At 41.0% G+C, this 13,709-nt stretch overlaps 2 protein-coding genes across 2 annotated transcripts; both read right to left on the bottom strand.

Annotated features, from left to right (window-relative positions):
- Positions 1-2,035: 2,035 nt before the first annotated feature.
- LOC121989120 lies at positions 2,036-6,784 on the bottom strand. Its single transcript, XM_042542984.1, has 3 exons — positions 6,661-6,784; positions 6,206-6,322; positions 2,036-6,129 (listed from the first exon to the last, which is right to left on the bottom strand). The coding sequence occupies exon 3, from the start codon at positions 4,072-4,074 to the stop codon at positions 3,124-3,126; it is 951 nt and encodes a 316-aa protein (XP_042398918.1). The 5' UTR covers positions 4,075-6,129; positions 6,206-6,322; positions 6,661-6,784; the 3' UTR covers positions 2,036-3,123.
- Positions 6,785-7,277: 493 nt separating this feature from the next.
- Positions 7,278-12,384, bottom strand: LOC121991426 (zinc finger MYM-type protein 1-like). Its single transcript, XM_042545430.1, has 2 exons — positions 10,560-12,384; positions 7,278-9,713 (listed from the first exon to the last, which is right to left on the bottom strand). The coding sequence occupies exon 2, from the start codon at positions 9,702-9,704 to the stop codon at positions 7,278-7,280; it is 2,427 nt and encodes an 808-aa protein (XP_042401364.1). The 5' UTR covers positions 9,705-9,713; positions 10,560-12,384.
- Between the last annotated feature and the right edge of the window lie 1,325 nt (positions 12,385-13,709).

The following is a 13,709-nucleotide window of genomic DNA, read 5'->3' as shown; positions in this document are numbered from 1 at the left end:
GTAACGTACCCTGACCCCGGGGGGGGGGGGGGGGCACCCTCGGATGGATGGATGAACTGGTCGCGACGCTGATCAAGTCATGGCAGCCGTGAGGAGTAGGTAAACGTCCACCAGATGGGTAACTGGCTCCTGTGGCTCCAAGCCGGATGAGACATAGATCCGTATGACGATACATGGTCTAACTACGGCACCGACTCGCAGGCCGGAATAGGGGCACGAAGGCTGGAATCCAATGAAGGCGCGAAGGCCGAATACTCTGTCGGCTCGTAGGCCAAACTAAACAAGTAATACAAAACCCAAGCATGTAGACGACGGCTGCCCGGAGGATGATGGTGGTTGTCGCCGGAGGTGGCGCCCGCTGGAGGCAGTGCCAACGGCTGATGGAGATGACGGCAGCGACATCTGTTGTCGCCGGAGGCGGTGGCGCTGGAGTCGGGGTCAGCTGCTACCTACCTCAGCCGGCTATGGCCCGGATCGAGGATGAGGAGAAAGGTGAGAAAAGCAAGGACGATCTCTGTTGGTCGGAGGTGATCGGCGCCGGAGAGGATGAGGAGGAGAGGTGTCGAGGGTGGGATCAGCCCGAAAAAGGGGTGTCAGCGGCTCCTCCGGTGTGCCATGGTGGTGACGGTCGCGCCCTCAAATCCCTCTTCCTCCTCCGTTTCTGCCCTGGCGGCGGAAAAACCTCCACTTTGCTCTTGGCGGCGCCCCCCTGAAACGAACCCAGAAACGAACCCCCTTCTCCTCTCTTAATGCCCTAACAGTGAAAAGACCAGCTTACCCCTCTCTTCCTCCCTATTTACCTTTATACCCAAAACTGCATCCGCATCACAAGCCTTCCCTTTAACTCTAGTCGAAAGAGGCGCGAGTCTGACTGCCTAGACCCAACCCAAAAAAGAATCGCTACCGAACGCGAAATCAGATCACGAGGCTCAGCTTATCACGTCGAACGAGTAGCTGTGGCAAGGCCACGCAAGTGACTCAAGTAGTACCAAGCGAGCTACGAGAAATGGCACGGTCCGGGCGATGGAGATAAGGCAGCATAGGTAGAAAGACGAGTGATCGAGCGTGCGCTCGAGAAGATGTCGATCAGACAACCCGAAAAAATGCGAATCAAGCAATCAAATGAGCGTCACGCAAGAGACATTAGCAAAGCCGAGCGAACTACGAGAAATAATACCAAGTCGGCCACCGAACTGATGCCGAGCGAATGATACTGGGCACACGACCGCGAAGATGTCAACCGGGCGATCGGAAGGATGGAAATCGAGCCTCGCAAAATGTCATCCGAATGACTATAAAAGTGACTGGGCGTCCTAAAGAGCGTCGATCGTGCGACCTAGTTCAAGCGTGTGGCCAAACGGATGGCTGAGCAATACTAGTCGGGACGGCTATGAGAGTGCTGACCGAGCGTCGAAAAATAGTGTCGAACGACTGTCAGGCAAGCTATTGGCCGAATGCCAAATGCGCGCATAGCCGAATACTGAGCAAGCGACGAAGCAGCGTCGGACGGGAGTGGAGCCCAAAAACTAAGCGGGAGCATCGCCCGTGAAATCGAGGGCGCACAGAAATGAATGACATGGACCGAACGAGCGTATCGTACGTGAGATGAACTGGAGTGTAGCCCGTGAGTCGAAGGCGCATGGACGCGCAGGTAGTGAGCCGAATGGGCGCATAGCCTTTGAGATATTCTTGTCCGAAACCAGTGGAGATACTCTTGTTTGCGACCATTGGAGATAGCTCGACCTCGAATGAGGGAGATAGAATATCTGAAGCTGGTCCGAGACCAGTGAAGACCGCTCGACTCCGAAAGAGGGAGATAGAATATCCAAAGCTGGTCCGAGACCAGTGAAGACCGCTCGACCCCGAACGGAGGAGATAGATGTCACTCGACCCCGAACGGGGGAGATAGAATATCCGAAACTGATCCGAGACCAGTGAAGACCGCTCGACCCCGAACGGGGGAGATAGATGTCACTCGACCCCGAACGGGGGAGATAGAATATCCGAAACTAATCCGAGACCAGTGAAGACCGCTCGACCCAGAACGGGAGAGATAGATGTCACTCGACCCCGAACGGGGGAGATAGAATATCCAAAGCTGATCCGAGACCAGTGAAGACCGTTCGGGGTAGATTTAGCAGCTAAGACTTTATAATCATTCAGAAAGTGTAGAACATCTTTCATACTAGAACATGTTAATCGTTCCAGATCTATATAAGCTTGATCTTGTTCTACAGTCGTACCTTGTTATGGGTTCTCAAGTAGAATAAACCGCCTGATAGCTGATAATACATTCTGAGTTTCTCCCGCCATTTGAATAAGTTCCTCATATTCCTGAGCGTACATCATTCGCCATTGTATCCACATTTTCTTTTCATTTTCTCCCAGAAGATTTTCAATAAATTGAACCTTTTGTTTGTTATCTAACCATGTTCTATCATTTACCAAATTATTAGTAATTGATTCCCATCGTGAAATAACATCATGGTATTGACTAATATCTTCTGGTAATACTAACATGGCACCAGTATTTTGTTGAGCAGATGGTAATACCCAAGTATTATGTTCAAGAGCTTTACCTTTAAATCTGCCTTTGAATTGTCCATTATCATTGAATTGAGGAGTTGTTCCTTGCGTCGGTGGATAATTAATCTGTCCCATTAAAGGCTCATTAGGCTGCTTATAATTGGAGATTGCTGATTCTGAAGTTGAAGCTAAAGCCTTTTCTAATTGCCTGAACATTGGATATTCCAGATGTTCCGTATTCACATGTGCTACTTCATGCTCCTGCATATGTTCTTGTTCCTGTTGCAAATTAAGGGCTGAAATATTATCAGATATGTTGGTTACCTCATTATTAATCTGCTCAGGGACATTGTAAATTTCATTTTCATCTTGTTCTGGATTCTCATATACTTCATACCAATTTCCTTCAGCCATTCCTTCAGGAATTCTATCAATAAATTCTTCCAGAGAATAATCAAGTGGTATTGGATTATGCCACCCATTTTGTATTGGTAATTGTGCTTCAATCTGTTCTACATGTTGTACCACCTGTTGCCAATATTCTTCATCTTCTGGTATTTCTTCTTGGATTGGTGCAAATAATGGATAATCCAGCTCCTAATTTTGAAGTCCCAAATAATAGGATTCTGGATCCTCTTCTTCTTCTTGATTTACCACTGGCTCATTAGCATCTGAGCCTTCTTCTGCTAAATCATTTGGATCAAATTCTGGATCATCTTCCCAAGGTGTATCCTCCCAAATGCTTGGACAAACCACTTCCTCTTCGTTGTTATCCTCATTGTCATCATCATCATCCCAACAAGGTTTAGTAGGAGGAATAAATGGAGCAGGAGGCGGTGCAGCATAATTTACATAAAAATTGTACCTTCCTGTAGGCTCACCCAAGGTGTCCCACCGATCATTTGTGTCTGGTGTACCAAGCTCATATTCATGAAAGAATACCCCAGCGAATTCCTCTTCATGTATATCTTCTACATCATCTTTGTTATAATTACTTGGCCTCGGATTTCCTATTGATCGATATCCAGAGAATGCCAATGAGATTGATCCATCTAACAGTGTTGTTGTTCTTACTGACTGTGGATTTCGTATTTGAGGAGTATTTGGTGGTTGTAATATCCATCGCATTCCTTGCAATTCCGCAGTTGTTCTTGGTGTTGCCGGAACAGCATTAATACCTGTGCTTGCTAGATAATCAGCAACATTCTGTATATTGTATCTAAATCCTGCATGACTAGTGTTTGTTAGTCTGCCAATAAGTCCTCTGGTTATTAAAAGATTACTTTCTGCAGAATTCCATTGTTCATACCCATGCGTTTGTATAGCAATTTCAATGTGATGATAAAAATCTTCTACACTGATTAATAAATTTGGTGCTATGTAAACAAGCTGGGTACCTTCAGATAAATCAACTTCCATAGTCCCGATTATAGATCTGTCATCTGTCCATCTGGTATCTCTCAAGACGATCAACGCATTTGTTCCTGCATTTCTTCTGTGTAGAGCATGTATGCGTATCATAACTAATCCCAAATGTATTAATTGCATACCTTCCCTTCTAAGAATTCCATAACTTTATGCATTTATAAGGGATAGATTTTGTTGTCCTTCAGTTACCAGAACTCTTGTTTCAGAATAGTGTTGATATACCCGATGCCTTGGTTCAGACCAGTGTGTTGTATATAATGTTTCTGCTGGTACCAGAGATGCTCTTCGCTGTTGTGATAATTCCAGTTCTGCTTCTGGATTTAGTTGGCTTTCCAGTGTTCGACTATTTCCTTGTCTTCGAGATAACCTTCTTTGAGCTTCATATTTTAATCTGGCCATCCTTCTATAACTCCGAATTTGGTCTTCCTGAGTTGATACAGCTGGTTGTGGAGCTTCTATTGTTGTGATGGCTTCAGTGATCTTAGGCCTTGTTCTGCTCGTCATTTTCTTCACGGTTCTTCTTTAATTTTTCTTTTTCCTCCTTTAGGATTTTTAATGGGTCTTTGTATACAAAGAACGGTTCTTCCTTTCTTGACTTTGTTTTTCCCAAATTCAGACCTTCCAGCTGTTTTGCTAAATCAGCAACTTGATTAGAAGAATCAGCAGGCTTTTTTAGCAATAAATCAAGCTTATTATTAATAGACAATAAGAGCTCAATAATTGTATTATTTTGTCTATTAATATCTTTGACAGAAGCTTCTTTAGCAAATATGAAACCAATAGCAGGGTTACTGATCACTTCTGTATTTTCTAAAGCTTCAAGATATGTCTTTGCAGACGCCGATTGGGGTAGATTCATGCAAACTGCCTTTTAATATCTTTCACTACCTCCTGTAATTGCCTAACTTGAGTTTGGAGGTTTTGTAGAACAATCACAGATTGTTCTTCCAAAATTTTTGGTTGTTTTTCAAGAAGCAATTCCCTAATATCCTTTACTGTCAAAGGTTTATAAAATAAAATTTCCTTTTGAAGTTCAAACACATCCTTTTGTAACCTTTGCTGAACCTTAGAAATTGTTTCCAAGGAATTTAATAACTCAGCTTGGTTTTCATTGACAACTTTAAGTAAAGTTCTATATTCACTTCTAGAAATTCTGGAATGTAGTATCAAACGATCATAGACTACGTCTATATTATGAGAGATGTCCTTAAGTCTTAATTCAGTTGCTAAGTCCAGGTATTCAAGATCAGCTACTCTCGAGTTTTGATACCAATCTTTTATAGTTTTTTCTAGTCTTTCAGTCATAATTATTATATGATTTCCAATTATAAATATTATTGGTGATACCTTGTTCCAGGTGCTGTTGTGCCATCATCTTTGGCTTGATTTCACCTTACTAAAGCATATCACTCAATAAGATTTATTCAGGGAAAATCATATATAATTATAAACACGAAATATTCAAATAACTATAAAGATAAATATCATCACCTTCGATGCCTTTCTAAAATACCTGTTTAGAGATTTAGCCGGACATCGCTCTGATACCAAAAAGCAATGGCGGAGCCAGGAATTATAAACTACCCGGGCTAAAAATTTAAAATTAAAATCGAAATTGTCGATCATAAAATTTTTTATTGCTAATGCATTTTGTGAAAAAAAATTTAATTTCGTCGTTAAATTTTGCAATGAAATTTAATATCCATTGCTAAATCTAGTGACGAAATTAAATTTCCATCGCTAATTTTCTTAATATTTTAAAAAATAAATATTAAAAAATTATAATATTATCACACAAAAAATATTTCAAACGTTTTTTTTTACAAGACAAATAGAAGAATATAACTTATATCTTTACTTCAACCAAAATCCAAAATTCATTAAAAAAAAACTTATTTGTCAAACAAACCCATAGAAAAATAATAGATATTAAAAAATATATCAGAATGCAAATTATCAAATAATACAAGTTGAGTAGAATGACTAACTTATGGGACTAGACAAGCACATCAAATAGGCAACTAAAACTGATTTGAAATCATATCAATTCTAGACAAAAGGTACCATAAAAGTAAGTTTAACGATAACTCTAGAATTAATCTTTAGGTCGTTGTGGATAATGATACTGTGAGCTGCATCAACAATAATGACCTTGAAGTATTTGTCGGTCGAACCCTATAAAACACGAGAGCACTAGTCAATTCGTTAGCAGTATAAAGTTCAATAGCATGAAAAGGAAAACTAAACTCACCTCATTAATACAAAATATTAGAAGTGTAACAAACGTAAACAAATAAAAGTCTTGAAAGGTTGAGGGGCCAAAGTCAAGTTCTGCAAAGGGAATCTCTTTGATGTTTCTTCTTGAGTTCTGCAAAAGAAAATTATATTTAAAATGGATAGAAAATCAAAATCTAACAAAACACCAATATACTATTAGGAATAAATAATTAGTCGATGCTTAAAGGTCTTCATGGTCGTTGATTGCCCGATAAAATGAAGCATATAGTAATTCTTCATAGTGTTTTGTGATTATGTGCCAACAAAAGAAATGAAAGAAAATAAATGTACAACTGTAATATACAGAGTATATATTAAAATTTTGAATTTTAAGAATAAAAAAGAAATTAAAATAGGCTCAATACGAACACACGCCTAATTTGTCAAGTGAAAAACAGATAATAGATAAACCAAATCTAGGAAGAATACCTTCAACACTATTCTTGAACCAAATCAAACATCACCAAAAACCTTTAAGTTGTCAAGGTTAACAATACTGGGTATGGACTTGAAACGAGAATGGAAGTTTGCCACCTACAAGTTGAGAAGCAAAATTAATCAAACAAATTGCTAGCTAACAAACAACTAATTAAAGTTAAAAAACCGCTTGGTCGTGATTTTACTTTCTTAAATGTATGTCCAAGTAAAAAAATATAAAGTTAGGCAAGAAACAGAAAGTAAAAAAGGGTAGTTGAAATCATATTGTTCCTTATAGAAAAGATGATGGATGTATACTTGCATACTAGAAGAAGATTAAATGTTGCCTTCACGGGCAAAAAAAGGAATTGTGGTACATTAATCTCATTCACATTGTTAAAAACTGTTAAAGCATACTTTGGTACGTTTTAGATATATGTGATTTGAACTACAAGAGACAAAGTATCTAAGCAGCTAAAAGATTACTTGAATTGCCGCTCCAGCTGGAGTTCCATTTCAAGAACTTTCACGCCATCAACTTCCTAAATAAAAGTCGAAAAAAATTAATTAGCACAAATAAGTCACAAAGTAAAAAAAATCATTTTATGATCCATATATACATACATATATTATTGAAGTTGTGATCTACGATTCTTCAAAGTATAATATTCATCAATTATAGAATCTGAATCAATACTTGCAGCAAACTCTCTCTCAATGTGAATAATCATAGAATCGGTCAAAAAATCCTCTCCCATTCTATTACGAAGAACTGTTTTCATATGCTTCATAGCTGAAAATGCACGCTCTGTAGTTGCCGTAGAAACATGCAAAGTTAAAACTAGACGAATCAACTTGTCAATCAAATTATAATATTGCAATTTTTTTGTTTCAAATAACCCTTGGCACAATTCTGAGATAGTGGACATTTTTTGAAATTTTTCATGACAAACCACATTGAGCTCATAATGTTGTAGTTGACACCTCAAATTATGCATTTCCTGTTCAGTGAAGTCCTCAGGATAATACTTCTCAGCGAGAGTGCAAATCTTATCAATGTTGAACCAATTAAAATTATCTTTTGGGTCTAAGGCGGAGCTAAGCATAAGAAGTTCTACTGTCTCATCACTGAATCTAGAGTTTAACTCTTCCAATTGAAAATCTATTGCAGTATTAAATATATCGTAATGAAAGTGATGCTCAACTGTGATGGTATCCCTTTGCCGACATGAACGACTAGAATGCTTATAATGAGCACTCATGTCTGGTATATCAATATCTAATCTTGTGCAAAATGATTTGACATATGAAAGAAGAATATCAAAACCATCATTTCTCAATGTCAAAAGAAGTGCTTTAGTTGTAGAGACCAAATCCATTGCATTTATGATATCAAGAGATTTATGTTGCAAGGCACGACAAAGTAAATCTGTGATCCCCATAATTTTATGCATCAAATGCAAAATAAAAATGAAATCAAAAGACTTCATCACTATTAAGGAACCGCCAGCTTCCCCACGCATCGAAGTAGAGGAACCATCAGTGACAATGTTTTCAAGCACATTAATAATTGCATTATACTTATCTATTAAGTCGCAAATAGATTCAAAATGGGAGCTCCAACGAGTAGTTCCTGCTCGATGCAAAGTACCAATCTGATTAGCTCCTCGCCCAGTCTCACGTTCACCGACAACAACAGAATGTGCAATTTCATTAACTTGAGCAGATTGTAACTCGGCATTGCGTTTGGCAGAAGATGTAACAAGATTAACAATAGTCGTCATATTCGAAAAGAAAAGCCATATAGAGATCTCATTTTCAGCAGCTGCAACTAACGCTAGTTGGAGTCGGTGGGCAAAACAATGCACATAATATGCATAGGGGCAATCTTTAAGAAATAAAGCTTGCAATCCATTAAAAGCACCAGACATGTTGCTAGCACCATCATACCCTTGACCTCGCATATTATGTATTTCTAGATTATATCTAGTGAGTACATCACATATTTCTTTCTTAAGTGTTGCAGCTGTGGTGTCATGAACATGCACAATTTGAAAAAAACGCTCCCGTAAAAAGCCATGGACATCAACAAATCTCAAAATTATAGCCATCTGTTCTTTGTTAGATACATCCTTCGCTTCATCCACCAAAATACAAAACTTAGAATCTCCAATTTCATCACGGATTTTATTTCTGACTCTGTTACCAATAATATGTAAAATTTCTTTTTGAACATCTGGTGAGGTATACTTTGCATTTCCCGGAGCTTTCTCTAAGATAACATCGCCAATACTAGCATTCCATTTTCCCAAAAGTTTTAGCGTCTCAATGAAATTACCACGATTTTGGGAATCTAAAGTTTCATCATGTCCTCTCAATCCACATGCTTGCAAACTAAGCCAACGAACGCTCTCAATTGTTGCTGCAAGCCTTAATCGATTCTTTCGAATCTGTTCAGAAAATTCTCGATTCATAACTTTATCTATATGTTGAGTTACATTCATCACATCAACAACAGATTTTACAGATTTATTATGCACTGACTTAGAACTTCCCATGTGAGACAAAAAGGCACACTTGGCTCCATCATTAACGCGTTTCCAACTTTTAAACCCTTCAACTGTAAATGCAGATTGTTGTGCTTCACTTAATTCAAAAAGATAACATGGAAAACAAAATGCCGCATCCTTTGAAGAAGAGTACTCCAACCATGGAAATTTTTTAAACCATGTATATTGAAATCGACGATGTTGATTTCCTGATTCAGATCGTGGGTACTCTTGCAATTTAGGTTGATATGGGCCCATTTTAATATAAGCTCGTCTAATTTCATCACGATAATTAACTGGATGTCGCCACATTGGAATACGCAATCCAGGATCTCGTTCAAGTGATGTTTCATCAAACTCAACTCTTTGAGATTTAGAAGAAGGTTCGAACTCCTCATTAGGAATGGATGTATTAGTCTCGGTCCTCTCGGATGATAAAGGATTATCAATTCTTGGCTTAAAGAATGATAGAATATTATTTCCCCTTTTTCTCTCTTGATTTGACATTAAAATAACCTAACACAAATAAACATGGACATGATTAGCTTAGAATCTCATGAATCTTAAAGAACTATTTCTAATACAATTTCTAGTATAAATCTCACCTTCACCTACCTAGATTCAACAACAATAATAGTAGCTAAAAATCCAACATTATTTATTGAATTAAAAAAATACAAAAACTCATTTATTACAAGATACAACAAAGCAACCACGGTGGCATACTCCTAAGAGGATTATAAAAGGATTAAATACTCTACTAACTAGTAATAACAAGAGGTAACACATGTGGTCTTTTTATCACATTTGGCAATCAATCTAGCATTGTTTTTTGCTTGCAACATGAGTGAAAATAAACTTGTGTTACATATTGAAATGCAATGCAGACAATGTCATAGAGAAGCAAAGAAAAAATATATCAAGCTGTTAAGGAAATGTACCAATTTATGGAATCAACAAGATGTCATAATTTCAATGTAGATATTTATTTATTAGCTTCACATAGTAAAAGGAAATGGAACATTTAGCTAAATAGAAGCAAATCATTCATTTCAGTGCTAGTAAGGACTTAATCGAGTGGAGGACTTTCCATATTGAAATTTGGCAGTCAAGTTTCAACCTAGTCTATTCATATGCTGGACTAATCAACAAATTGTAGATAACCAGATAAAAAGTCATGTTAATAATGGAGAATGATCAAATAAAAAATAGCATTAAATGAACAAATTATAACCAGTTATCAATTCATAGAGGAAAAACAAAGAAATTCCAAACTAGAATAAGAAAACAGAGATGCAATAAATACAATACAGCACATAGAAAAAGCCCTAAATTCGAATTTTTCTTCAAGAAAATTTCTACCTGGCCGATAGAAGAGTTCAGAGTATGCAGGGCTCTTGGGGTTAGTGGTGGACTGGTGGCTAAAGCGGCGAAACTGCAGGCGAAGACTCTTCGCCGAAGAGGGAGAAGGTGGAAAACTCAAAGGCGGAAAAGAAGAGGGAGTTGGCAAAGAGAGAGATGAGGAGGGGAGGACAAGATGCGGGGGTTCTCGATGAAGAGGAAGATGACTTCCTTGAGGATGTTGCAGCCCGAGCAAGCGGTCATCGACTAATCGAGAGAGGCGCGGAACGTGAAGAGCAAGAAGAAGAATCGAGAAGAAATCAAGCGGGGATGTGAGAAAGAGGGATTTTATTTTATTTTTCTTCCTTCTCACTTCGTTGGATTTGGATGCATGAATCGGACGGGTGTGAAAAAAGGATTTTATTTTATTTTTCTTGGTCTCTTTGCTGGATTTGGATGCCACCCGGGCTATAAAGTAAAAAAAAAGGGGCCCCAGGTAAAATTAAAAGGAAACATTACATGATAATAAGGAATTTACAGAAAATGACCCCGGGCTACAGCCCGGGTAACGTTTCACTTGGCTCCGCCTTTGCCAAAAAGAAATCCCAAATGCACAAGCGGAAGTACTAGAAACTAATAACTCACTTAAAAGTAGAAATATTACAAGGATTTGTTTACAAAGAGGGCTTGAGTATGGGCTTTGAAAAGCTCGTGAACTCAAGGTGGCTACAAACTAAGTAAGACTCCGAGGTGCTCTCGTCTGTCTTGCAAAGTGCACACTTACTAAGGTTTTATAGACGCTTCTCAAGTAGTTATGATAAGACCGGGTACTCAATTGGGCCCCATCGCATCTTATCATATCCTGCTTTTGAAGTATCCAAAGACCTTTACAATACCTTAGCATATAAGTAATAAAGTACATTAATAAGGTGGCAGTGGAAAGAACGGCTCCCCGGGGCTCAATTCTTTCACACCGTCCACCTGTACTACATTATCATGACTTTTGCCAAAGTGGATTCCTTCATTATTGTCCTTTGCTGGTAGTGCTTGGAAAAAGTGGATTCCTTCATTATCTTCCTCCACTGGTGCAGTAATAATAGAGTTTATCATACTCGCCAGCTTGTCCTTTATCTTTGTTGGAGCATCTTTTGTTTCCTCGGGGCACCCTCGGATGGATGGATGAATTGGTCGCGACGCTGATCAAGTCATGGCAGCCGTGAGGAGTAGGTAGACGTCCACCAGATGGGTAACTGGCTCCTGTAGCTCCAAGCCGGATGAGACATAGATCCGTATGACGATACATGGTCTAACTACGGCACCGACTCGCAGGCCGGAATAGGGGCACGAAGGCTGGAATCTAATGAAGGCGCGAAGGCCGAATACTCTGTCGGCTCGTAGGCCAAACTAGACAAGTAATACAAAACCCAAGCATGTAGACGACGGCTGCCCGGAGGATGATAGTGGTTGTCGCCGGAGGTGGCGCCCGCTGGAGGCAGTGCCGACGGCTGATGGAGATGACGGCAGCGACATCTGTTGTCGCCGGAGGCGATGGCGCTGGACGTCGGGGTCATCTGCTACCTACCTCAGCCGGCTATGGCCCGGATTGAGGATGAGGAGAAAAGCGAGAAAAGCAAGGACGATCTCTGTTGGTCGGAGGTGATCGGCGCCGGAGAGGATGAGGAGGAGAGGTGTCGAGGGTGGGATCAGCCCGAAAAAGGGTTGTCAGCGGCTCCTCCGGTGTGCCATGGTGGTGACGGTCGCTCCCTCAAATCCCTCTTCCTCCTCCGTTTCTGCCCTGGCGGCGGAAAACCCTCCACTTTGCTCTTGGCGGTGCCCCCCTGAAACGAACCCCTCAAACGAACCCCTTCTCCTCTCTTAATGCCCTAACAGTGAAAAGACCAGCTTACCCCCCTCTCTTCCTCCCTATTTACCTTTATACCCAAAACTGCATCCGCATCACAAGCCTTCCCTTTAAGTCTAGTCGAAGGAGGCGCGAGTCTGACTGCCTAGACCCAACCCAAAAAAGAATCGCTACCGAACGCGAAATCAGATCACGAGGCTCAGCTTATCACGTCGAACGAGTAGCTGTGGCAAGGCCACGCAAGTGACTCAAGTAGTACCAAGCGAGCTACGAGAAATGGCGCGGTCCGGGCGATGGAGATAAGGCAGCATAGGTAGAAAGACGGGCGATCGAGCGTACGATCGAGAAGATGTCGATCAGACAACCCGAAAAAATGTGAATCAAGCAATCAAATGAGCGTCACGCGAGAGACATTAGCAAAGTCGAGCGAACTACGAGAAATAATACCAAGTCGGCCACCGAACTGATGCCGAGCGAATGATACTGAGCACACGACCGCGAAGATGTCAACCGGGCAATCGGAAGGATGGAAATCGAGCCTCGCAAAATGTCATCCGAATGACTATAAAAGTGACTGGGCGTCCTAAAGAGCGTCGATCGTGCGACCTAGTTCAAGCGTGTGGCCAAACGGATGGCTGAGCAATACTAGTCGGGACGGCTATGAGAGTGCTGAGCGAGCGTCGAAAAATAGTGTCGAACGACTGTCAGGCAAGCTATTGGTCGAATGCCAAATGCGCGCATAGCCGAATACTGAGCAAGCGACGAAGCAGCGTCGGATGGGAGTGGAGCCCAAAAACTAAGCGGGAGCATCGCCCGTGAAATCGAGGGCGCACAGAAATGAATGACATGGACCGAACGAGCGTATCGTACGTGAGATGAACTGGAGTGTAGCCCGTTAGTCGAAGGCGCATGGACGCGCAGGTAGTGAGCCGAATGGGCGCATAGCCTTTGAGATATTCTGGTCCGAAACCAGTGGAGATACTCTTGTTTGCGACCATTGGAGATAGCTCGACCTCGAATGAGGGAGATAGAATATCTGAAGCTGGTCCGAGACCAGTGAAGACCGCTCGACTCCGAAAGAGGGAGATAGAATATCCAAAGCTGGTCCGAGACCAGTGAAGACCGCTCGACCCCGAACGGGGGAGATAGATGTCACTCGACCCCGAACGGGGGAGATAGAATATCCGAAACTGATCCGAGACCAGTGAAGACCGCTCGACCCCGAACGGGGGAGATAGATGTCACTCGACCCTGAACGGGGGAGATAGAATATCCGAAACTAATCCGAGACCAGTGAAGACCGCTCGACC

The sequence above is a fragment of the Zingiber officinale genome, chromosome 6B (assembly GCF_018446385.1).
Source record: "Zingiber officinale cultivar Zhangliang chromosome 6B, Zo_v1.1, whole genome shotgun sequence".
NCBI lineage: Eukaryota > Viridiplantae > Streptophyta > Magnoliopsida > Zingiberales > Zingiberaceae > Zingiber > Zingiber officinale.
This window is presented reverse-complemented; position numbering and strand designations above follow the sequence as displayed.